We start from the raw sequence: 24,489 nt of genomic DNA on the forward strand, positions 1-24,489 counted from the left end.
GGGCTCTTTCTGTCTCCAGTACTCCTCATTTAAATCTAAAGACCATTTGCCACATCTCCAGGTTTCCTCACAAACCTCTGTTTTGAAATAACTGCTGAACAGTTTTCACCCAAAGGAAACATGCCAGGAAAATAAACAGGATGATGATGAAAAAAGGATTTGGCTTAAATAAAGACAGAATTGAGTTCATAAGCCTGGGCCAGTGTGCTGCACTGAGGTCAGGCTGCTCCCAGAGCCAGCCTGTTCTGCTGAGCACCAGTGCCAGGACAGGCCCTCCTGGCTGGGGCTTGCCCACCTTTAAGGCTTTCTGCAGGATCCCAATGGGGAAGCCTTCAGTTGGGTCAGTCGTCAGCCAGAGGCGAAAGTCGTCGTGAGGATTTGTGATTTTCTCCACAGCCTTTTCCAGGTGGACGAGCCACTTCACCAAAAGGTGACAGTTCTGCAGCATGAGCCAATGTCCATGAACCACTGACTCCTCCAGCAGCTGCAGAGCGATCTGAGGACAGGGAGAACAACCTGTAAGTCTCCCTTTACCCTGAGAACAAACTGCCTCTGATGGGCTCGTGCAGTGGGTAGGAAAGTGGGGTCTAAATGAGTCTGGTGGGAGTTCTTCCACTGACTGAAATCATGGCAAATTCAGTCAGCTCTTAAGCTCTAGACATCCTGCCTTAGTGTCCATAACAAAAAGGAAAGTCACGGGAAAGGCAGGAGAAATATCAAAACTTTCTGGCAGCAAACACTGTAACTTTCAACCACCTCATGTCCATACACAGCAACATCTTCTCATCTCTGCTTTTGAACAAGTGAAAATCTGATTCTGAATCTACCCCCACCCAAACCAGAACAGCAGCCAGTCAGCCAAATGGCCCTTTTCAGGTTCAGTAAAATGTTATTCCCAAACTGACAAATCTATGTCAGAACCATGAGTAACTCCTTTTAAAATGGAGCAGACCTATGGAAGTTTGATCAGTCCCAGAGCATCAGGAGCGTGGCTTGCAATGCACACTCACTGCACACAGCACATCCCCACCCTCCCATCCAAGTTACCTCTTCTTGGCCTTGTCCCATGGCCAGGAATTTGAGTCTATCTGCTTTAAATTCTGATCTCTCAGCCAGTTTCATGAGGTCACTGACAGGATCAGAGCCAGGGCTTAGGATGAAAACCACAGGTATGAAAGGGGTGCTCTGCTGCAGGATGGCATCAAAGCTGATCACAGGGGGCTGCACGTACCTGCAGAGGGAAAACCCAAAGGTTTGGGTGATGGCAGAGCAGCTCCACGTGGGAACAGAGCCTTGCACACCCAGGGCACAGCTCACCACGGACTGCACGTGGAAATCACTCACACACAGCCCCTGCTCTGCTCCTCAGGCAAATTCAGAGCCTTGTCCCAGCTGATGGCAGCTCTGTGAGAGCTGTGCTGGGGCTGAGGGGACAGGGACTCACGTCTCGCCCATGGTCACGGTCACATAGTCCATCACCGCCCGGTACATCCGGTCCACCCGGAAGCAGCGCAGCAGGAGAAGCTTCTGGAAGTCTGTGACACTGCGCTGGTAATGCATTGGCAATGGGATCTGCTCCAGAGCATCTGTGTCATACCACTGGCAAGGAAAGACAGCACTCAAATGAACCCAGCGGCTCTGTTAGGGAAATTACTAGGAAAGAGAAAATCAATTTGATGAATGAGGGGCTAAGAGACACAACAAAAACAAAGAAAGTCAATCAGCTGCAAATAAATATTAAAAAATCAGGTAAATGTGAAAAATCCAACTTTTTCAGTATAAAGTATTCAAGTCTAGAAACACATTTGTACTTTCAGTTTATGTCAACTAATTCTCTTAAGATATAGAAAATAGTATCAAAAGCAAAAAGGCATTAACAGATTGCTTGCAGGAAAACTTCTTACTAAGCAAGAAGACATGGAATGAAGCTAAAGGAGGAACAAAAGAAATCTGTGTTTGTCAATAGCCTATGGAATTCACTGCCACAAGAAGAGCAAAACACAGTACAAAAACACCACTGAAATGTTGACTGCTGAAATGAACAGAAAATTCCCACCGAATATAACAGGGTAAATAACTCCTCCAAGGCATTTGAATGACAAATAAAAATTCTATAGTATAACAGGGAAAGTATTTTGGTTTGTTTTTTAAATAATATAATCCTTAATTCTTCTACAAAGAAGCCAATCACTAACTGAGGTTAAGAAGCAAAGAAAGGCTTTGAGGGAAGGAGCCCACAGTGACAACTCACATGTGCACTGCTGACACATTGCATCACACTTGACCATTTAATACCAGAATAAAAACCAGGAGAGAAAACAGCATTGCAAAAAGCACGTACATTTTTCCATTCATCTTGGTTGTCTTCCACATCATCTGGAAGAGATTCAAATTTCTCAGGAAGTAGCTCAGACAGGCGAATTAGGTCTTCCCAGCCTTGATCTGGCAGCCAAGGAAACGGTTTCTTACGGGCACTCTTCTCCAGGGAAATATTGCCTAGGCACGTTCAGAGAGCAGATCAGTGTCCATGTCAGAAACCCTCCAGTGCATGACCCCTCACACAGCCCCCCTGCACACAGGAACCCCGAGGAAATCTGTTCCTGGAAGCACTGTGAGATTAGACTGGTCTGCTGAGGGAAAGATGGCATTTTACGAGGGCTTGCAAAAGCCAGAGTTTTATCCTTGCAAACATTTCTAAAATTATGTATGCACAGTCAGAAAATAACTACAACATAGTCAGAAAATAACTGCAGATTCCTTTCCTCATATAACATTCTAACAATTAGCTAATATGAAATAGAAATTCTGTGTAACCCCACACAGGACAGCTCTCAGTGGGAGAGCTCCCCATATTGAGGTGCTGGCTCATAGTAAATCATCTCTAGTCAAAGATCTCTCTTCAAAAGATCTTTTAGCTATTGCTGTGTTGAGCTACCTACTTACATGTAAATATTCACTTTACCTTTCAAAAAGAAATCAAATTCTTCCTGTGGAACTCGGCCTTCAGCTTGTTCTATCTTGACAGTCATGTCAAAGGCGAACAGCAACTTGTGCTTCTCGAACAAGGCTACGTTGAAAGGACATTTTCAAAAATCAGCTGCAAAAGCTTGTGGAACTGGAGCAATCTTTCAATCCACATCCTTCATCTGTTGTGGGATTGATGGGATGCTCCACCCCTGCAAGTGCTCAAGGCCATTTTGGATGGGGCCCTCAGCACCCTGATCTAGTGAGTGGCATCCCAGCCCATGGCAGGGAGCTGGAACCAGATGATTCCTAAGGTTCCTTTTAACCCAAACCATTCTGTGATTCTATGATCTGGTCACCCCACAAAGATCATTTGGTTGATGGCTGGAATTGATATTCCTAAAGGTCTTCTCCAGCCTGAACAATGCTATGATTCTGTGATCAGGGCATCAAAGCTGGGGCTTTGAGTCAGGCTTTAAGAGTCAATAGAACCCTGTGAGCAGCTCTATGGCTGCCTTTACCATTTGTAACTGTGTTAAGAAAAATATTTTTGCGAGAGTTTCATTGGTAAGGTGCAATGTTCTTCTAAAAGAAATAGCAGGGAGGAAAGTGTGAACCAGGAGACCTGAACGTCACTGAATTCCCTGCTCAATACCTTGCCTCTTTCACATGCAGTCAGGGCTTCACTTTATTTGCACTACACAGTCTCAGCCCTGGCTAAACAGCACTAACCTGTGCAGCCATAGTTGTAGGTGCTCACAGTCAGTGTATCCATGATGTTTTTTAACCTCTTAGGAAGAATAGGACTGGGCATGGATTTCCGAAGAGAGAATCCAAAAACCTCCAAGAAGGAGACCAGTGAGAACTGGTACATGATGTTGACAAAGGCCAGTTCAGCCAGCACAGAGAAGAGAATGGCCCCTCTCTTGGCAGCTGGTCTGTAGCCATCTCGGAGAAGGTCGATATCGGCTGCGGTCGTCTCAGCCAGCTTCAGCTTCTCAATCACCTGGGCAGACAGGGGTTTGTGCACCTGTGACTGCTGTGCTGATCCCAGTGCATCCATCCCACCACAGCAATCAGAGCTGCTCAGTGCCTGCCTCTCTGTGTGACTGTACAGGGAATCTGGGCAGGTAACTCCAAAGAAGTTGTATGAATTATAAAAATTAAAAGTTAGATAAAATTAATCCCCCCCTGTATATTTATGAAAAGGAACAGCAAAGATTTACAAAAAGTCATGGAAATAGTGTGGCAAGGGCCCTCTGGGGATTTTTAGTTCAACTTCTCTGCCCAAAGCTTGGTTATAACACCAAGATCAGATCAGGTCCAGCGTGGCTTTGTCCAGCTGTGGCCTGAAAACTCCAAGGATGGATTCTTTTGTCTTAGAACTGTAAACAAACATTACTTTGGTCCTGTTAAGGACTTCCCTGAAGATAGGATTTGGTTCTCTGATCAATAAAATAGTGCCCAATACTGAAAGATGCAACACATTCATGAGAAAACTCACCATTTCCTTTCAAACTATTTGCAAGCTTCAGGGGAAAATGGAAGCACAATGAAAAAGGAACAACAACGTTCTGTCCATAGATACCCCTCCAAAAAGCCCAGAGCTGGTACCTCAGTAGCTTTGAATTTTGTGTCCTCCAAGGTTTGCACCAATTCCACATTATCCAGCATGTTTCCTGTGGAAGTTGACAGTCCATGAAGGAGAGTGTCTTCCAGATTTTTTAGCAGGTTTTTGTTTTGACTTGTCTCCTGGATGAGACGTTCCCTCTGTTCCTCCAGTTCCCTCCTTTCAAACCCCGTGATGACACTGAGCAGCTGATCCTCTAGGCCCTTGAGGGTGACTGCAGGCACAACACATGGACACAGCACAGACTTGTGTAAGCACAGGACAGTTTTTTGTGCAACTTATTTAATCTCAGGCCTCTCATAAGACCACACAATGCAACAGATTGATCTGGTTAATGACTGTGCATCTTGATTCCACCAAAGCATCCTCACCTGACCAGGACAGGAAGAGATTTTTAGCTCAGTTGCAGATTAGAAGAGAGAAGTGAGGATTTTCTATTAAATCAGATGCTGAGTATAAGGGAGAGTATGAATTTTTTAGTTTCATTGAGACAATGACCCAGGCCCTAAATTTGCACAACAGCACAACCCCTACTCTGTTATTATATACACACTTAAGCTTACCTGTATAATTGATAACAATAGCTCTGCCAAACACAGAGGGAGAATACTTTGGGTTTGCTAACTTGGTGTTCAGGTACATTTTAAAATTACTGTCATAGTCAACCTCCTTGTCCCCCAGCACAATGAATGCTCTCCCCTGTGCAACTTTGACGTTCTTCTCTAAGACATTGTCTATCACAGGGTCGATGTACTCATCAATACTGTGCACCAGGAAAGGGCTTCCATACTTTATGGCCTGTTCTAGTTGTTTCAGGAAATCTGGGTCACTAAAGGTAGCCATCTGCAAGAGAACAATGGGAAAATGTGAAAGGAGAACTGATATTCAATTTGCTGCACATTATTATTTTGCAGTAGCTGCCAACACTAATGAAGTTTGTTCCTTGCTGTTTTTTGTCTTTCCTCTGATGATATCAATGTGCACTTGCACAGAACAGTAAGGTGCTTTTTTTCTGATTAGCTGAGAATAATTTCCATTTGGAAATTACCCTTTAAAGTTCTAGCTGTGCCTCTAAATGTGTTTATTGTCTCCTACATGGAAGTTCCATCCTGGAGCTCAGATTAATCACAATCTACATCAGCCTTTTGGTTAGACTCTTTCTGCATGTGCAGACAGGCTGAGAGAGCTGGGGTTCTTCATCCTGGAGTAAAGGAGGCTCCAAGGAGACTTTTAGCACCTTCCAAACCTAAAGGGGCTCCAAGAGAGATGGAGAGGCACTTTGGACAAGCACATTTAGCAATGAGACAAGGGGAAATGGCTTCAGACTGAAAAAGGCCAAGGCTAAATTACATATTTAGGAAGGAATCTTTCCCTGTGAGGGTGATGAGGCCCTGGCATAAGTTTCCAGGGAAGCTGTGGCTGCCCAGTCCCTGGCAGTATTGAAAGCTTGGAGCACCCTGGGATAGTGGAAGGTGTCCCTGCCCATGGCCAGGGGTGGAACTAGAATGTCCTTCCCAATCCAAACCATTCAATAATTCTGTGCTATATAACTGGTTCCCCATTCAAGGTGACAGATATTTATGCAGCTTTGAACACAATCAGTAATGAGGTAAAGCAATCTTCCATCTTTACCCTCAGGTTATTTTGTTCTTCCTTCTTCTTAATCCAATGCAATGCCTGCTGCTGCGGGTCAATGCAGAGCGGGAAGCGGCTGGAATACGTTGTGAGGATTCCATTCTGGACAGACAGCTCATCTGGGGGCAATCCTTCAGAAACCCACCTGGGAACAGAATGGACCAAAGACCGGCCAGGGATGAAAACTCAATGGGAGAGCAGCACATTTCATTTGTCAGCAAAACGATGCAACTCACTGAGCACACAATCAGCCAGACACAGTGCATGTGGTTCTGGGGACGGTGGCACAGCTCAGACTGACTCACTGTCAAAGCACTGACTGTGGGCAATCCTGTGGTAGCCTCACATGGGCTCCCTGGGGCTGCATTTAATGCCAAACCCATTGAAGTCAATGAAAAGACACTGGCTGGGTTATGGAAACATATTTTATACAGAACTCCTGATAAACTTCCTAGAAATGGTATTACACATGTCTACGTTCAGTGAATGTTCCTGGGTGTTAAGTACAAGAGATTGTTACAATAAACGGCCCCTGTTAATCAGGACATGAAAGTAAATTCCCTCTCTGGTGTGGCTGTGCACCTCCACCCACAATGCCAACTCTGTGCTCCAGATTCAGCTCCAGACTCCCACTTTCAGTGCCACATCCAGCAGTCCCTGGGTCTCCTGACTGGACATACCTGCTAACCTCCACCTCATCAGTCAGGAGGGCCTCCAGCTTGAATGGATGGCTGACAGGGATTTCTCGTGAGACAATATCTTCATGCCACACCTGATAGATCATTTCATGGCGGAACTCCCAGCTGAAGGCTCCCACATAGCACAGAAAAGCAGCAGCAAGCAGACAATCTCCAAGCAACTTCGCTTTCTTTGCTTCTAATTCCTTGAATTCATCTGACCACCTGAAATAATTATATGGGAGATTCTGTACCAGGAAGATGAGGTTTATGTGCAGCATTTCCTGCTACTTAGATACAGGTTGAGAGCAGCCAAATTTAGAATCAGTTTTCTCTTGCTATTATGGGGGCCACAGACACTGAGTTGATCTGAACTTTCATCCATTAATCTCAGTTATTTTCCAAGAGCTAATGGATATTAGTTCAGAACAGATAATAGCCCTTCTCAGAAACAAACAGCATAGAAAGCAATATTTTCAAAAATGTCTCCACCTGATAGATTTTATCCCTGACACATGAACCTCTGATGTCAAAAGTGATCCTCTTTGGATCTAGATTTACCTCTCATTCTCAGATTTCAAGCCAGCAATGAGCTTGTCAGCAGCATCTAATCTTCTCTGCATTATCTCTGCTTCTTCTTGTAACTTTTGGTTTTCTTTTAATGTCTGGTCTAATTTTTCCCCCAAAGCTTTAAGCTCCTCCTGAATGGCAGCCAGCTCTGCCTGTATCCTTTCCAGTTCCCGCTTACTTAACTCGTAGTTCCGTTCCAGCCTGGCCACCTAGAGTACATTTGGAAGGAAACATAAGAGTGTCAGAGGACAGGAGGATTTCAGAGAGAAGCAGTAAGTTCTTACATTTCTTTTGGTTGTGTTATATCTTTCAAAGTGTTCTGGTAATAAACAGTGTAAGCCAAAATAACTGACACTGCCACTCTCCTCTCCCCATCCCAAACACACATCATGGTCTGACACTGCAGTTCCAAAGCAGGAAAATCTCCCAGTTTTGTACCTACAAGGAGTATTAAAGCACTGGAGGTCAGCAGGACCTCCTGACAAAAGGGGAGGTTTTTCTGCTTAATAATAATAATATTAAGGCTCCAAAAATAGTCAGACACACCATCTGTGAATATACTTGCTCTGTAGTCAGTTGTATAAAAGAACCTTTTCTTGACAAAATTTTCCAGTGTCATCTGTTGGACATTAGATTTCCTTTGGTAATACAGTTGAATTTCCAGTCATCCTAGAAAAAGCTAATCAAAGGTCTGTGCTTAAGGAACATGGATTTAGTGTACTACTGACCTCTGTTCTGCCCAAATGCCATGGGTTTAAAGTTTGTTTTTAGTAAACAGCTCTAAACTGTGTTTTGCTAAGCACATTAGATTACAAAATTCCAACTGAACATGTTCCTCCCTCATCCCTCAAGCACTGGCATGGATGGCAACCCACAGCCCAGCATCCTGACACAACAAATCCAGTGATTTATGGCTGACAACCTGCCTCACTGCCACTACACTAGCTCTCCTAAACACCACTTTTTAAGCACTTCAATAGGAAACCTGGGCAGTCTATGAAATGGTCAAGTATTATCTTTTCCATCAGGATCTTGTTTCGACCTCCTCTAAGTTTGATTCCAGCACATTTTACCTTTTCTTCCTTTGGCTTGACTGTTTTAACTACATCACAGTAGGTCACCACTGCTTCAGCAAACTTTAACATTCCCAGTCCTGCTCTGCTGATAACTTCCATTTCAGCCCAGGTAGTATTAAGATTCTTTAAGAGAGCTAAATTGGCAAACACAAAAATATTGCAAGTGAGTTGAATAACTGTGAACAAACCCTCAAAGAAATAGCTTTTCCTATCAGCAGCACCAGCCAATGCTGTGACAGACAATAGGAAATATTTGTCAGAATATTAAAGAGACTCTGTTGGCTGTTCCCATTAACAAGATCCTATATTCACTGCAATACCCAGAACAGGAATTCACCTCTCATAGCTTTCACATTGCTCCATGGAATTTCCCTAAAGTCTGTTGTCAACAGAAGTTTCAGGAAGTTTGTGTCAGCCATCATGGCTTTGGCATTCTTCCAGTTTTGTTCTTTGTAACCTCTCATTATAAGAATACAGTCCAGAACAACCTGCACCTGCTTCGGGGGTGTTGCAAAGGACCTGGAAAACAGGTGAAAGAGACAGTGGAAGGGAAAAAAGGAGACAAAGCACATGAGGCCAGACATGGGTACTGCCTGTTAGGAGAGGCATTGCAATACAGGAGCTTGTACATAAGACAAGCCACAACACTGAAAAAAATAACCCAAGCCAGACAATAAATTATTGACTAATCAAAAACTCAGAACCAATTTGATCCATGAAATACTAAAGGATTTTAGCAGTGGAAAGCTCAAAACACTGATCCTCGCTATTCTTTCCTAGGGCAGTGAAGCAGCTGGAGAAAAATCCAGAGATCTATGAGAGAAAGGAAACTGAAGTGTGGCAGGGAAGGGAGAGCCTTTGCTATTCTGGGGACAACTATTTCAGGGAGAGCCAAAAACTGGATGTGCCTTTATATCAATCCTCACAAAAAAGATGTATTATCAAAACATAGGGAGCAGTAAATTAGGCAGGGAAATACATTTTTGTGCTACGAAAGTATCCCTGAAAAATAACTGTTATGTGTTCCTACTTACACAGGGAAAAAAGAGAAGGAATGAACAGGTTTAAACTGCCATTGTTCAGATGATGTGGTGTGTTCTTAAGTTTGTTAGTTGTTTTTTTATTTTTTGTATTAAGTGGTTTGTTTTTTTCTTAGGACTTCTTGCTGTTACTTTGTCAGTTAGGTTGCTATGGAAATGAAACTGCTTTTCTCTTGGTTTTTCTTATAAAGTGAAAGTGTCTCTTCATTGGGTTCAGTTAATTACTTTTTCTCTCTTTCAGGTATTCAGGCGCATTCAGGTAAAAACCAGAGCAGGTTCTGGTGCATCAGACACAGGCCAGAGAATGATGGGGTAAAACAGCAAACAAAGGCCTGGAAGAAGTGTCTTAAGGCAAAGGCATGGACTAGGAATTAGGGTATTCTGTTGTGACCTCTGCACCCAGGCACCTGATGTCCTGACCTTCACAGGCAGGTGAGAAAGGTGAGGTTAAGGCTCAGACCCAGCAAACAAGAGTGTATTTCCAAGAGTTTGTGCTCCTGTACATACAAATGAGTCACCTGAGTTCAGTAACTTCAGCCTTGTCAAGCTTCTCCACCTCCCGTTTGGCAGCTTCCATGATTGGCTTGATTTGATCCAGGGCTGCCTCAGCCTCTGCCTTCTCCACAGCAATTATTGCATTCTGCTCCTGTATCTCTATAGCTTTCTCTTCACCCATTTTTTTCTTCTCCTCAGCTAGTAATTGCAAAGGCAGGACCATAAATGAATCATTCAAATTTGTATACAGAACATATAGTAAGTAATACACTAACAGACATTTACTCTTTGCTGAAAATCAGAAATTACCATTAAGTCAGAACATTTGTGTTGCCAGCTATGTCATGAGGTTAGGAACAGTTAGTATTCCACACAACAGCATGCATACCCTCTTTTCCTCCATGTTTCCCTCTGATTTTCCCCTAATACTAAATGCCTGAATCAGAAATTACCTTTCTTGCTATTGCCTTTCCCACATTATGCCCAACACCTTGGAGAGAGAAGACAGGGGCAGGCAAACACTGTGTAAAGTGTTGTGGGCCAGATGTGGAGCAAGGATGCAATCTGGGCAAGGCAGGGGACCTGCCCTTCTGGCATGGCCTGGGAGCAGCACACACAACAAGAGGGATACCTGGAGAAGCAGCTGGAGCTCTTCAAGGGTCTCCCAACCCAGCCTAACCCAGATGATGTGAGCCCTGCTTAGCCTATGGGACACTTCACTAGTTGTAAACTACCCACCTATTTCTGTGTTTAATTTAATGTCTCTTAACAAAGCCTCACAAGCAGCTGTTTTTTCTGTCAGTATAACCTTTTGCTCAGCAAGTTTCACGTTCAGCTCAGCCAGCTGTACAGCAGCTTCCTTCAGCTTAACCAAGCCCCCATCCAGCCGTTTACATTGTTCTAGGTAGGAAAGAAAATGGAGAAATGTCAGTGATTCATTGGCTGTGCTCAAGCACACAGCAACAGACAACCTCACCAAGAGAAAATATCCTTAGAGGTGCACTGAGAGATTTTCTTTTCCTGAGCCTGCCAGCCAAAATGATGTCAAAGTCACTTGAGCTGACATAGTGGCCCCGTGCCACAGCGTATTTGCCACATTCCACTGTTTGTGTTTTACCCTCTTCACATGAAGTATGAATAGGAATTGCTGCTTGAGGAACAAAGTCAAACCCTGAGCAAGGCCATGCTGGTATTGGATTTCAGCATGACTCTTCCCCAAGCAGAGGAGTGTCTGGTTTGGAGATTCTGGCTCATGTTCATTCACAAAAGGATTTGAGGAGAGCCCATTGTTTGACAGAGTCTGAACATGCATGTGTGGCCAGGATTTTGGGTCAATGTCAAAGCACAGCCCCACAGCTGTGTGCCAGCACAGCATTTGAGATAGTACTAACAGAGTTTTGGCATATTCTGGGTAATATGTGGGATTCCCACCAGAACTTTTGCTTTCACAATAGTTAAATCACTTATTAAAAAGGAGAAAACATCTACATAGCCTTACCTAAAATGAACTCATTTTTCTCATCCAGCAATTTTGCATAGGTATTGAGAAAATCAAGAAAATTTTTTGGTGTGACATGATTTCTACGTCTCAGTTTCTCCAGAAATTTCTTGCTGAAATCCCCTACAGATTCATGCACCATGACTATGTGGTCAACCACCGACTGGAAGCTCTCTGGTGGGATGCGTGGGTTTTTTGCTAAAATTGGGCAGAAGAAATAAGAAATTTCAAAAATTTGTGGCTTTTTTCAGAATAGACCAAAAGTACATCTAAGCCAGGCACAAAACAAGTCTGTTTGCTGGGGCAAAAAGCAAGGCCAAAGGGGACCTCCTGGTAGTCAGCCACATTGTCTGCAGAGTTGGAAATTGAAAGTTATCAATTTTTAAAATCTATTTGATTAAGAAACTACCATTTCTTAATGCAGTGACATTTCTAAATGCAGTGACATTTTTTGACTGGGTTTTTGCATTACCCATTTAGACTCAAGGTAACAGGCACAATGGGAAATGAACTTGTGAAAAGAACAATAATTTCAAAGTAAAGAATATATTTCTTTGGCTATGGCAAGGGTTAATGGGTTGAAATACTGACATGTTACATACCCAGGAAGGATTGTGCAACTGCAGACAAGGCCTGGGCAGGCCAGGGCAAGAACCAGTCAATACCAGTGTTGTTGACAAGACCTTAAAATAAAAGGACAGTGTTATTTGAAAACTTTCGTTGTAAAACTAAGACCTAATCAGATGGGCAATCCTCTAATTAACTTTATTTACAGCAAGAATTTGCAAATTAGTCTTGTCTCTTTCTTAGAAACAGAATTTACTATGAAGTCCAGGCTTTGATTTTGACAGTAACTGATGAGCTTTGCCCCTGTGTCCTGCTGACCCCACTGTACCATTCCTTAGGCTCTGCAGGACACAGAGCAGAGCTGCAATAAGGTACTGCAGGGCCTGGTTTAGCATTCCCACCTGGACCCATCTTTCACGAGTCTCTCCTGTTTCCCAGGACTCCTTTCAGCCACCTGCAGCATCTGCCAGGCTTTGGAACAAAAGATTTCTCTTCCCACCATCCTAGTTTCATGGTTTAACACCACACTTTCTGCTGTAAGCTACAGAAAAGAGGCTGCAGACAAAGGCTGTGGATTTCCAGTTCAGTGAGGATGACCAATTGATTTCTAGCTGTTCAAGTGGAAAATGAACTGATGTGATAAATCCTAATCAATATTGTTCACTGATATGTGGTAATTAACTGGAAAAAAACCACGCAATGCAAGCCCTTACTCATGAAACCTGCTCTGCTTAGTTTCAGCTGCCAGACTCAGTGTCCACAGGAGGTTTTTCTCTTGCCTGTAACTCTGTGTTTCACAGGGCAGGGACTAAGCAGTGTGTACAGATGATACCTGGGAAATTTCTGCACCACGTCCTCAGGTCCTCCCCAACCGGGGACATTCCCAGGACAATGTGAAGGTTGCTTGCACATTTGCTTACAAAATACTGCCAGATACTCTCTTTAGCTGGGCCCATGCCAGCTTTAGCAGCTTCATCTCCAATCTGAGTTAGGATGGTGTCTTTTTCATCGTCTGCATAAAGGGCTGGCACCATTCCTGTAACATAAGGACAGAAGAATGCTAGTGAGAACCACCAGTAAGAGGAAACCATATGGCTGGGAATAGGGCAGATGAGAAACCAATTTTAATCTAGTTCTGCAAAAATGATTCTGAGTAGTTTTGAATGAACCAATTCATCTCTCTATGCTTCTCCTCCTCCCCACAGCCCTCATGGAAAATAGGTCATACTTGGGATTTAGAGGAGTAATTAATTCATTTTTGTTTGGGCTTCAGCAATATATACAAAATGTCACAGGACTTTGCAAAGAAAATTTTCGTTCGTGTCTGTGAACCATCAGCTCACGTGTTCGTTCTCTCAGTCTTGTGGCAAATACTGCATAAGTAACCTAATGACAGACCAGGGACAGGGAAAACTAGAACAAGACAAGGGATACAATTAACTCATCTGTTCTCATATCAGACTGTGGAGGAATTTCTATAGAGAGAGTGCTCACACAGTGCCAGCTGCTGCTCATTTCCAGTGGCTTCATTTGCTAGAAGATACCAAACTACATTTCAGGACATATATACATGAATATACTCATGAACAGTTGCTGCAGTTCAGGTGAATGATATTCAAAAGCCAATTGGACAACAGGTGGGTTTGTGGCCAAATGCAGCTGAAGTTTCCCTCAGTCTTGGAAGAAATCTGAGACTCCTGCAGCATCATCACCAGCAGGAGTGTATATATATATATATATATATATATATATATATATATATTATAACCCTATAACCTCTCCAGACACAAAAATGACTGTAAGAAGATTCCAGAAAGCCATTGTTAAGGCCAAGATCATTTCAGGTAGTAGTTAAAAGTGTAACCAACGAAAGCAGCAGAGGACACAGGGTAGACCAGTCATAGTTGTATCAAGGGTACAAGCAGAGAGGCTGCCAGTGGCACCTGAAGTCAGCATGTTGTTGATGAGCTCCAGGAAACTCTCTTCTGCCACATGGCCATCAGTGAACAAGAACACCACTGACTTGTCGTAGATACCCAACTTCTCATACAAAATTTTCAGATCCTCTCGGAAATTATTTTGTCCATATCCTCGGCTCAAGATGATCTCAAATACCTAAGGATGAAAACATACACTGAGAAGACACAGATGGACCCAAGACATGATGGCAAGTCTGAATTCCATTTAGACTCAAGGGGGTTGGTTTGGCCCCAGTCATCAGTAAATGTTTAAGTATCAATAAAATTGTGCATTTGTACAACCCTGCGGATTGCATTTTCAAAATTGCTTTGTGTTCATGCTCCTTTTCTGTTCTTTCCTTCCAAGCCTTTTTAATTAAAATGCCTCTGAGAGGAACATTTCCTCTGAAATAATACAGTATCAATCACAACAGGGCTCATCAAGCAGCCCTGGAGTGCTGCTGTAACACATTTAAGCATCAACAGCAGTAGTTAGGAACAATTAATTGCTCATCACCAAACCCATCCTTGTTTTCCTTCCCCAGTGCCACAACCCAGATTCAGGCACTGACAGCCTCCTGCCCAGGTCACACACAGTCATCACCTTGGACTTCCTGGCAATCACCTCACCTGGGTTTCTGTTGTGGTGTGTTGCAATGTCCTGTTTTACCTTCTCCCTTCCCCCTCGCCCCTCGCTGAGTGTGCCCTGTCAATCAGGCTAACATACCAGCAAGGTGTCGTGTGATAGGTGTCCCCAGTCCCTTGAGACCCTGCCCCTTCACCTGGTTGGTGGCTCACCTGTCCCCTCCCCTTCCCCTGTCCTGAGCTTAAAATGTTAATGAGACCATGCGGTCTTCATTCTGTTAGCAGCAGTTGCCCCGGTGCAGACATATCTGTGCTCATGGAATAAACATCTGGCAACCTTCTAGCAGAATCCGCTCCCTTTCTCTCCACCATCGCCAGAAGCTCTCTCTCCTGAGGTAAACAGAGTCCTGACAAGCCTGGACTTGCCCCGCTGCACTCTCCAGCAGCCAAGGTATCTCTGGGGTAAAACACCGCAGTGCTGCCTTTGGCCCAGCAGCGAGGGTCAGAACTGGCCCAGGCACCATCTAACTGGTTATATTGGGATTCATATTCCATAGGTTTCTTTCCACAGGGAAGAGCTGCCAGCCTGATCTTGTCTTGACTGACTGACTCCCTCCCATCCCCAGTTTAATCCCAGTTTTACCTTGTCTCTTTTCCCAGCCAAGACCCAGGGTCACCAACCTCACATCCAGCAGTGTGAGCAGCCAGTTTGGTCAGGGACTGCTTTCCTGAGCCTCCCACCCCGATGAGCAGGGCGTGCCCGCGGTCCATGCGGATGATGCGATGGATACGGATTAAATGCTCCAGAGCGTCATCAAAAAGAACCAGATTCATTTTAATATGGTACTCGTTGTAGTCATCCAAAATTTCCTTCAGAGAAAGGTGAATAGAATGTTACTAGGAGACCAATGAAACAATTAATAACATTAAGAAAATAGCTCATTCAGCAGCATTATTCCTTTCCCATTCCTCAGGGAAAATGAACTATTGGAAAACACTGCTGACTTTGTAGCTGATCCTCAGTTTTCATCACTGCAAACCCCAAATGGGCATTAAAGCACATAAAGTTCTGTGTGCACACAGAAAAGAACAGATTTCCTGCAGTTTGAGGCAGGTTCCTGCCCGTTCTCAGGCACAGTTCCCAGCTGATGCACTCTACCTTAAAGAGAGCTTTTGCTAATTCATAATCTTGGATGTCTTCATAAAAACGAGGTTCTGCCTCATTCAGTGCTGTTCTGAAATCTCCAAAGAGAATGGGATCCCTCATGACGTGCTCCAAGTGATCGGCGAAATGCTCCTCAACCAAGGATCTTATATGGCCTTGTACCTTCACGGACATGAAACGAGTCAGGCAACACAACAAAGCATCTCACTGTGAATCCAGCCATACTTAGAAAGTGATAATGCAGATTCTTGCTCAAACACTGATTTATTTCAAGGTGATACTTATGTCACTAGAAGATCCAAAGATTACAGCCCCCTTCTGTATTCTATGTTTGATTAAAATTATCTAATAGGCAGTTCAAGAATGGTTCAAGCCAATCAACTGTACGACATCAAAACAAAAAGGGAGAAGCCTGTTAAATAAAACACCTTCTCATATATTGATGCAAACAGTATATTAATAAACTTCCCTTTTCAGTATTCATAGATGTCTTACCAGAAAGATCTCTCACAAAATTTTCAAAGTCTGCATCAATATTCTGCATTGGGAAAATGGAGCTGGAGATGTATCTTTGTATTTTAGAGGAGAAAGTTTTAACGAGAAAAATCTGAAGTCTTCTTGGCCTACCTCTTTTTATCTAAGCAACTTCCAAAGCAAAGCAGGTTGCTTATAGATGAGTAGATTTTATCTCAATTTCTGCCCTAAATCTCGAGGTTTAAAATTGACATTGTTCTCTTCTGTGTTTAAAGATATAATTTGAAGTATTTTCCAATTTGCACAACAGCCAGAACTAAGTTCATTGTGTAAGAATTTGGCTTTTATTATTTTTAGTTACTTGATTGTACGGTGACATTCTGGTACAATCCTTCCTGAAGGAAAATACTGACTTGAAGTGATTTCCTGAGTTTTCTCCTGTACTTCTTTCACACTCTGTCACCTGCACTTCTGCTAATCAATTTTCCTGGACAGGCAAACCAAGTGATACTTTCCATTCCTTCAGTAGATCTGCTTTCTTAGTCTGCCCACATTGTTTTAGGAAAAAATCTTCCATGGGCCATGTTTTAAATTAATGAGCAACATATTGCTTACACAAATCTGCAGTCAGACAGCAAGACCCGAGCCCAACACTTGGTAGTGTTGCTGTTGCAAATTAATTGCCATAATAATAGTCAGTGACTACTAAAAAACTGAAAGAAATTACTCACCAATTCTTTGTCTGCCTCATTAATCAGCCTGTCATGGAAAACCCTCAGGCACTCATTTCTCCAAACTCTCACCATCTGGGTCGCTGTGTGAAACCTGAAATAACATCAAAATATCAGACTGCACCAAATGAGCTGACATGATTCCTAAGGCCATATGGTTAATAACAAGGACCAAATTCTGAACTGACCTTTTTACTCTTTATGATTTGGTTCTTTTGCATTTTTACCTCTGGTAGCTTATTTAAGAGAGATTCATGCATCAGTGTTTGGCATCAAGACTAAGGTCACAATTTAGGATGTTCTATTTCTCACTGTGGTTTAACAAAAAGTGACCAAATGTGACTGATTTCCTGTACCAAATGATGCCAATTTCATTCAGACTCACCAAAAAAATAAAATAGGTGTGGGACCACTAATGACAATTTTTCTATTCTTACCTTTCTGCATCTGTGAGAACAAGCCCATTATAGACCCTGGAGAGATCCCGCAGGTTAAAAATGTAATGGAATTTGGAAGGAGTAGGCGGCAGGTCAGTAACGATCATTTTATAAAGTTCCAAAGTACACTGAGTAATCTTGTCAGAAATGGCTGATATGGACTCATTAAAGTTCTGCAAGCATGAGAAAGAAGAGGTGTTTTCATGAGACTGCCCAGACAGAATTCAATGCTATTAAACATAATGTGCTTTCCAGCTTTTAAACCTGTTTGGTTCAACAATTCTCTCTAGTATGAATATTCTGCAGTTAAATGTTTAGGGCAGGCTCCATCTTCACTCTGGAACCTTCTGAGTGCTCAAGATAACATCAAACTCAGTGACTGGAATTCTTACAAGATTTCTATAGCAGAATAATTAAACTCCTCTTTTCTTATCTAATATTGCAGGTACCTTGCCAGCAATGCAGTCTGTTGCATTATATTACATTTTCACACTCATTCAGGAAAAAATTTTCAGATCTTTGTGTACTTGCTTTAAGGAACTGTAACCAAGTCATTTACTCATTTCAACAAATGAAAAGCCCCAGGTTTATAAATTATATGCTGGCTTGAATGTTTACATATCACACAAGAACTGATCCGAGCAATGTAAAATCCATTGAGAAAGAGAAGAGAAAAAGAAAGGTTTATATGAGGTTCTAGGTACAAAAAAAAAAAAAAAAAAAAAAAAAGAAGTAACAAAGATTTTCAATCTTGCAACAACATAAAAATAAATGTCTATTTAAAAATAATACACCAGTTGAGCAATCCTTTAAAAACAGTGAAATTACCGCAGTGTGGCCTTTCAGGATGGACAAGTAGATCAAATTCAGTGATTGCTCAGAAGGAAAAGGGATGTTAAAAACACTGAAGAGTGACATGAATCGAGGGTCAACTTCATTCCGACCTCCTCCAGCTTTGCCCATGGCAGCAACAAAACCCAGGTCTCGAAGAAATTTAAGGTTCATCTCTTTACCACGGTCGTACATGAAACCTTTCTCCAGCAGCAGCTTCAGCAGGGCAATGGGCTGCTGTGTGCCATACTCATCAACCTGCAGCACACACACGAGTCAGGATACACCAAAGCACAGTGCAACAGCTCACCAATTACTGCTTTATTGTGGGAATACTGGTTTCCACACTCAGGAGAACATTACAGGGACCAAGGGACACTTTGTAAAGCTCTGGCACTGATTGTGAACACTCATCCTAACGTCTCCTCTAGGAAAAGCCTCTTCTCTGAGATAAACTAAATGCACACTGGATTTGTGATTGCAGGGACCATGTCAGTACCACCCCAAATGTTTCTATACTACCTGGAAAAAATGTTGACATCTTACCTTTGGCATATTCATATCATCCATGAACACAAGGAGACGTTTTCCCATGGGAGGGCCAAAAGTGTCTTTAGTTCGTTTTTCTACATTTGTCTCCAGGTTTCTCTGAATGTCCAGGGATGTTGTACGAGAAGAGAAGTTAATTACCAGCACCAGCTGCAAACAGGAGGAGATTATGAGAACGGACTCTAACCTGTTTTGTTGGTTTTTATTTTTACTGGAGCATTCAAAAATACTTTTTATATTAGCTGTCAGACATAGAGGAAATGCTGCTCAGGTCCACTACTCACTTGAATTACATGTGACAAAGAAAAGTAAGCCCATCATTAGCACTTTGACAAGAAATTTTTACTTTATATAATTGAGTCTGTACAAGGTAAAAGAGGACAAAACATCTTTGATCTTGAAGGATTTTCAAATCAGTCACACACTTTGGGTCTGGAGTGTGCAGTCACATTACCCAAGTCAATATTGCAACCCACAGACTCAGGCTTCACAATGCAGATTTCACACAAGGGCAAAGAATGAAAATGCAGCTTTACAACCAGGGCAAAATGCCTCACACATACATTAACGTCCCTGTCCAGGTTGCTTAGGAAGTTCTGTGTGGTTGCTGTCTTAGATGTACCCGATTCACCTACGAGAACAACGGGGCGTTTGGCTTTGACCATCTGTCCCAGCAACCAAGCAGTGCGGGTGGTATCCACTGTGGGCACTGAAAAAGAGCAAACACAACCCCTGCCTAAATGAAAATGCACTACAGCTGGGGGATTTAGATTTATAGAACAGTGCTGGAACACACTCTCAAGGTATTAACATCCAGTTGCACAAAGACATAAGATGAATTATCAATTCACTAAAAATGCTGAAGGAAAATTTTTATTGCTTAACCATCTCTTTTCAGTCTTTGTCATTGAGATCTTTTCTTCCATATATATATGGACTAAAAAAGAAGTTATCTTTCATATAGGAGGGCCATGGTTTGGTTAAGCTCCATTTAATCCCTATTTCAAGGATATAATCAGGATTTATTTGGATCATAAGCATTTTCCCAGAACTCTACAGAGATGAATTTTTCCCTACGTGAATTGCCTGCATTTGGAGCAACTTCAGAGATTATAAATTTATCTCTTGTGTCAGTGAAGTTAACCTGTGCTTGCTGGAGTATCACTGTATATTAATGTGCCCAAATTTGTCTCTAACTATGAAAAGCATCATTAGGCAATGCTTCAAGTAACAACCAATAGCAGCCCTAAGAATGCAATTTTTATCTACTGAATACCCGAACTACAAGCTGATGTTTTCCTAGAATTTCTGGTATAGCAAACTGTGAATCTTCTGCTATTCCAGCTTTTAAAAGGCATTATTAGCTCCTAAAGAACCTTCGTTGACTGAAACTGCTTTTATCCTTTCCTCACTTTTTCATTACACAATGCTCTTTATGACTGCTAAACGACTTTGAAAAGAACTTTAAAGAAACTGATTTGTGCCATCACAAAAACTGAACCTGAGCAGATGACCTTCAGTACAGAAAAAGGATGTCTCATGTTAAGTTGCCAGGCACTCAGTGGTGGCACATTAGGAATTAAAAGCACATCATTGCTGTATTTTATCTTATACTCACCTAGAATGTCAAGAAACTTCATTTCAGGATTATGAATATATTCAGGAACAAGTTGCATCCAAGGTACCCACATTTTTTGAGATCCATCAAAATGGAAGTCATACAAAGTTGGCAGCTGACCTGTAAACCATTAAGCAACTGCAAGATTTTAGGACACTGAAATATTTCCTAAGAAAACATTCTGATTGAGATGAAAATGAAGGGTAAGATTATGGACCAAGCTGGGCAACACTTTGTTGTATTTACAAGTCATTTAACTCATTAAGTCATCAGCCAAAATTCCTCTACTCTAGCACCTTCATGAAAACCATCACTTTTTTATTACAATGAATGGCATTCAGATTAAATTATGACAAGATCCTACCTGGCAGCTCCCCTGGCTTAGCCATGACACCCTCAGTGTGAATCACATTCATGCAGGAAATATGTTTAACGTTTTCATCAAATTTAATTCTCCCAGCATCAAGAAGAGAAGCACCTAAGGAGCAATACAAAGCTTCCAAGAAAAAACACTCCAGAACATTAGGATTTTCAGGCTTTTCAAGTAGGACATCCAGCATCACAGTCAACTGCACGATCTGTCGGAAAAAGGACAAAGCTGTAAAGAAAATTGGCCTTTAGATGCATGAAAACTCTAAATATGTTTTCAGCTGATTGCTGGTCTTTTGTTCTTACAAATGGATCTACTGCTGTATGTATTGAGTTGAGTAGAAGAGCATTGTTAGGTGCTGACTGCTTTGGTGTCTCTGTGTGCTCATCACTAGGAAACTGGCATTTCAGCACTCTCCTCCTGTTCTTTCTTTGGGAAGGTTGCACTTTTTCCATCATTCCGTTTTCTTTTTAGTTAAATGTGTTCAATCTTTATTCTCTGTTTCTTACCATATTTAAATCTGTTTGAGGAATAATGGTCTTCAGCTTTCGTTCCTGTTTGCCATTCACAATTCCCTCTATAATCATATCAATAAGGTAAGGCACGTACTTCTGAAAGAGATTATCCAATTCCACTTTCTCTTCCTAAGGAACACAAAAAAGACAATAATTCAGCTGGAAAGAAAAACATTGACAGCACAGCTTCCCATCAATACCTGGCTGACCAGATATGATTGTTCTTGAAGGAAGCAATTCTACCAAAGACTGTTCAATACAAGTATTCTGAACAAATGCAGAAATTCCCACCTCATTTTCTCTTTTTTTGACCCACTTCTGCCAGTAGGGCTCATATCTCAGATTTTTAGGATCTACAAAGACCATTCCGCAGCGGGACACTGTGGCAGGAGATGCATACTGTAAGTCCCCAACCTATAAAAGAATCACACAAGAGAATGGTAAACTTTAACTGCTTCTCAGGCCTCGAAGCACCATCAGTGTCTAACCCTTCCTGTGTGTTAAATGGTACAGTCATTTCTTACCTCAAACAACAAAGCACAGTGTGCCTGAAGCCTAATCCGCTCCCCGTTCGCCAGGGTCAGTAACTTGTTGTCATCCATGACAGAATTCATGTTTTCAACCCAGAGAGCATCCACGTCTCCATCAAAGAGAATGTACCTGTGTACAAGAGCCATGGGCACTGAATGATCTCTGATTTTCCTAACATGTTTCTGAATTCAAAAGTGTCAACAATGGTGCCTTTGTCAGTCAGGTTTTTGAAGACTACCATTTATTTTTTGTAATTGCATCGTTTCACTGAGACTAGGAACTCACAGGAGACAGAAAGAGCCCTGGACACTTTCTATTTATTTAGCATTTGTTTTTTTAAATAGTGCCATATCGATTTTTTTTTTTTAATTTATGTAAACCCCAAGATCTCAAAACCATCATTATGATTTCTAGCTGCCTACCTTCGCTCTTTTTTCTCAGTGGGTCTGTTGATATCCCGAAAAATGTTAGACAGGACTCCATCTGTCCAGTCTCGTGAGACAGGGTCAAGGATCCCATACAGCTCAATCACACTCATAGCTTTGGGGTTCAGTGTGTAAAGCTTTGTCAATAATCCCAGCCTAAAGACACAGCAAGAAAAGCAACAGTACAATGTCACACTATCATCTCATGCTAACCCAAGCAAATACCCTGGGCAGCTGGTGATCCTCTCATGGCTGGACAGGGTTGAGCAATACAGACTGTGCCATTTTACAGCCTGGTTTACATTCTACACTCACTTGTTTTGGGCCTGGCACAAGGTTTTAATAACAACTGTCTTGCCACCTCCAGTAGGCCCAACCACCATTGTAGTGTGACGAGTTAACATTGTCTCATACATCTGAATTACTTTATCCACCTGAAAAATAAACATGGATCCAGTAGATTACTGTCATATCTCTGTGGTTAAGGCTAGCAGCAGGTCCATATCAGATAAATTTTCCTGGAGCCACTCCAGGGTGCAACAATGCACCTGCAGCCTCACATTTACAACAAAACCTCAAGCAATTAACATTTTTTATACCTGGTCTGGTAGAACAATATAACCCCGTTCTTCCAGCACTTGTTCTACAGCATCATTAAGGTCAGGGTAGCGGACTCGAGGGCAATCCAGGCCAGGAAAGAGGTCAGAGATCAGGCCAAGGAACAGAGGAACATCTTCAAACACAAATTTAGGAAGATTCATATCTCGCAGAGCTCTCATTAGCACCACATCCTAGACAAAACATAGCAAAATCAATCTTTACCAAATATTTATTGGCTAAAATGAGGTACTTCAAAACCTTAAATCTTTAAAAACTATTGCTCAATTATTTCAGTGCAGCTTTTAGAATTTTTTTGTCATCAGTTCCTAGTGGAAACCACAGAGGTCATTTTATGTGGATTAAGTGTATCAATAACTAAGAATAATACACTGCCTTTTTCTACCATGTTAATCAAACACCACAGCTTCCCCAACATGGAGCACTCACTGTTCAGTTTTTGCTAGTCATCCAGAGATACTCAACTGGCTATTTGCATCCTGGACTTAATAAGCAGGAAAATATCTCATTTTCCATAGATTTGCCTAGTTTGACTGGAGAAAGCAGAAATGGCAGAAAGCACAACGAAACTCAATAAGAACAAAGGGAAATAATAAGACAAATAACACCAATGTTCTTATTTCCAGACCAGACAAACTACATCAGATGGGGAAACACATTACCTTTCTAATGAAAAAACAGATTAGATGCCCAGGGTAACTAAGCAGCAAATCTACCTCATCGAGTTCTGCTGATCCTCTTTTCAATTCCCCAGCCATTACCAACACTGACTTAAGGGCCCGCAGTCCAAAATCATAGTGATGTTGTTTAGAAAGCTGTTCCCTGGCCAGCTTGTACAGCACTGTCATCTTTTTGGCAAGGACCTGTTTGAGATTTAAATTATTGATCACAAATGTGGACATTGCTACTGGCCATGCAAACATGGGTGGGTACGTGGGTATGGGTAGCAATAGAATCATCTTACCTTTGCAGTAAGGAAGCCTTCAGAAAACAGCATTATTTCACAGATCTGCTGAAGATCTGGTACAATCACAACCACAGGCCTGAACAGAGCTTTTACAGACTCAGGGAGCTCAGTCCGGCCAGCATAACCAGGGTTCATTGTAATGAAAATGCCAATACGGCTGTCAAGGGAAATCTCCTGTCCTTCAAACTAAAGGCATAACAAAACATTAGAACAATGTGAATTAGGGACTAAAAAAAAAATAATGCTATTTGCTCAAAGAGAAAACCAATAATACTGGGGCACCCACTTAGGACAAAGTGCTAAAATATTTTGCTTTAGAAAGTCATTGTCATACAAACAATGGGATTAATGCACCTTCTTTAAGATATTTCACAAGCCTCAAATTTTCTGTCTTAGGTTTTTTAATTTCAAAAAGCATCAGTAAATAAAGCCTCAGTAAATAAAGCCTCACAATCCACATCAAGTTAAATTACTGCTGTTCCTCATTACTACTAGACTATCACCCCATTTACTTGCTATTATCCTATTAAGATCACTTTTATCTCACTTCACAAAGGAACAAC

The 24,489-nt window shown here is 42.0% G+C and overlaps 1 protein-coding gene across 8 annotated transcripts in view; it reads right to left on the reverse strand.

Moving 5' to 3' along the window:
* The window catches only part of DNAH10 (dynein axonemal heavy chain 10), a 53,386-nt gene that overhangs the window by 6,728 nt on the left and 22,169 nt on the right, over positions 1-24,489 (reverse strand). For 7 of the 8 annotated variants that reach the window (XM_074554412.1, XM_074554411.1, XM_074554410.1 and 4 more), the window contains 36 exons: positions 23,924-24,112; positions 23,676-23,822; positions 22,941-23,132; positions 22,657-22,775; positions 22,339-22,497; positions 21,910-22,045; positions 21,677-21,799; positions 21,380-21,514; positions 20,865-21,078; positions 20,501-20,620; positions 19,446-19,591; positions 18,880-19,032; positions 18,331-18,591; positions 17,503-17,675; positions 17,066-17,159; positions 15,855-16,022; positions 15,377-15,565; positions 14,096-14,267; positions 12,985-13,188; positions 12,188-12,268; positions 11,586-11,783; positions 10,826-10,987; positions 10,111-10,285; positions 8,890-9,071; positions 8,550-8,686; positions 7,468-7,685; positions 6,910-7,131; positions 6,227-6,374; positions 5,158-5,437; positions 4,579-4,808; positions 3,697-3,970; positions 2,963-3,067; positions 2,342-2,496; positions 1,445-1,599; positions 1,048-1,231; positions 296-496 (listed from right to left, as the gene is read on the reverse strand). In XM_074554412.1, coding sequence (XP_074410513.1) covers positions 296-496; positions 1,048-1,231; positions 1,445-1,599; positions 2,342-2,496; positions 2,963-3,067; positions 3,697-3,970; positions 4,579-4,808; positions 5,158-5,437; positions 6,227-6,374; positions 6,910-7,131; positions 7,468-7,685; positions 8,550-8,686; positions 8,890-9,071; positions 10,111-10,285; positions 10,826-10,987; positions 11,586-11,783; positions 12,188-12,268; positions 12,985-13,188; positions 14,096-14,267; positions 15,377-15,565; positions 15,855-16,022; positions 17,066-17,159; positions 17,503-17,675; positions 18,331-18,591; positions 18,880-19,032; positions 19,446-19,591; positions 20,501-20,620; positions 20,865-21,078; positions 21,380-21,514; positions 21,677-21,799; positions 21,910-22,045; positions 22,339-22,497; positions 22,657-22,775; positions 22,941-23,132; positions 23,676-23,822; positions 23,924-24,112 — 6,201 coding nt within the window. The remainder of the gene's footprint in view (positions 1-295; positions 497-1,047; positions 1,232-1,444; positions 1,600-2,341; positions 2,497-2,962; positions 3,068-3,696; positions 3,971-4,578; positions 4,809-5,157; positions 5,438-6,226; positions 6,375-6,909; positions 7,132-7,467; positions 7,686-8,549; positions 8,687-8,889; positions 9,072-10,110; positions 10,286-10,825; positions 10,988-11,585; positions 11,784-12,187; positions 12,269-12,984; positions 13,189-14,095; positions 14,268-15,376; positions 15,566-15,854; positions 16,023-17,065; positions 17,160-17,502; positions 17,676-18,330; positions 18,592-18,879; positions 19,033-19,445; positions 19,592-20,500; positions 20,621-20,864; positions 21,079-21,379; positions 21,515-21,676; positions 21,800-21,909; positions 22,046-22,338; positions 22,498-22,656; positions 22,776-22,940; positions 23,133-23,675; positions 23,823-23,923; positions 24,113-24,489) is intronic. The other variant, XM_074554414.1, reaches the window with a different exon arrangement.

This window comes from Zonotrichia albicollis, chromosome 18 (genome assembly GCF_047830755.1).
Source record: "Zonotrichia albicollis isolate bZonAlb1 chromosome 18, bZonAlb1.hap1, whole genome shotgun sequence".
NCBI lineage: Eukaryota > Metazoa > Chordata > Aves > Passeriformes > Passerellidae > Zonotrichia > Zonotrichia albicollis.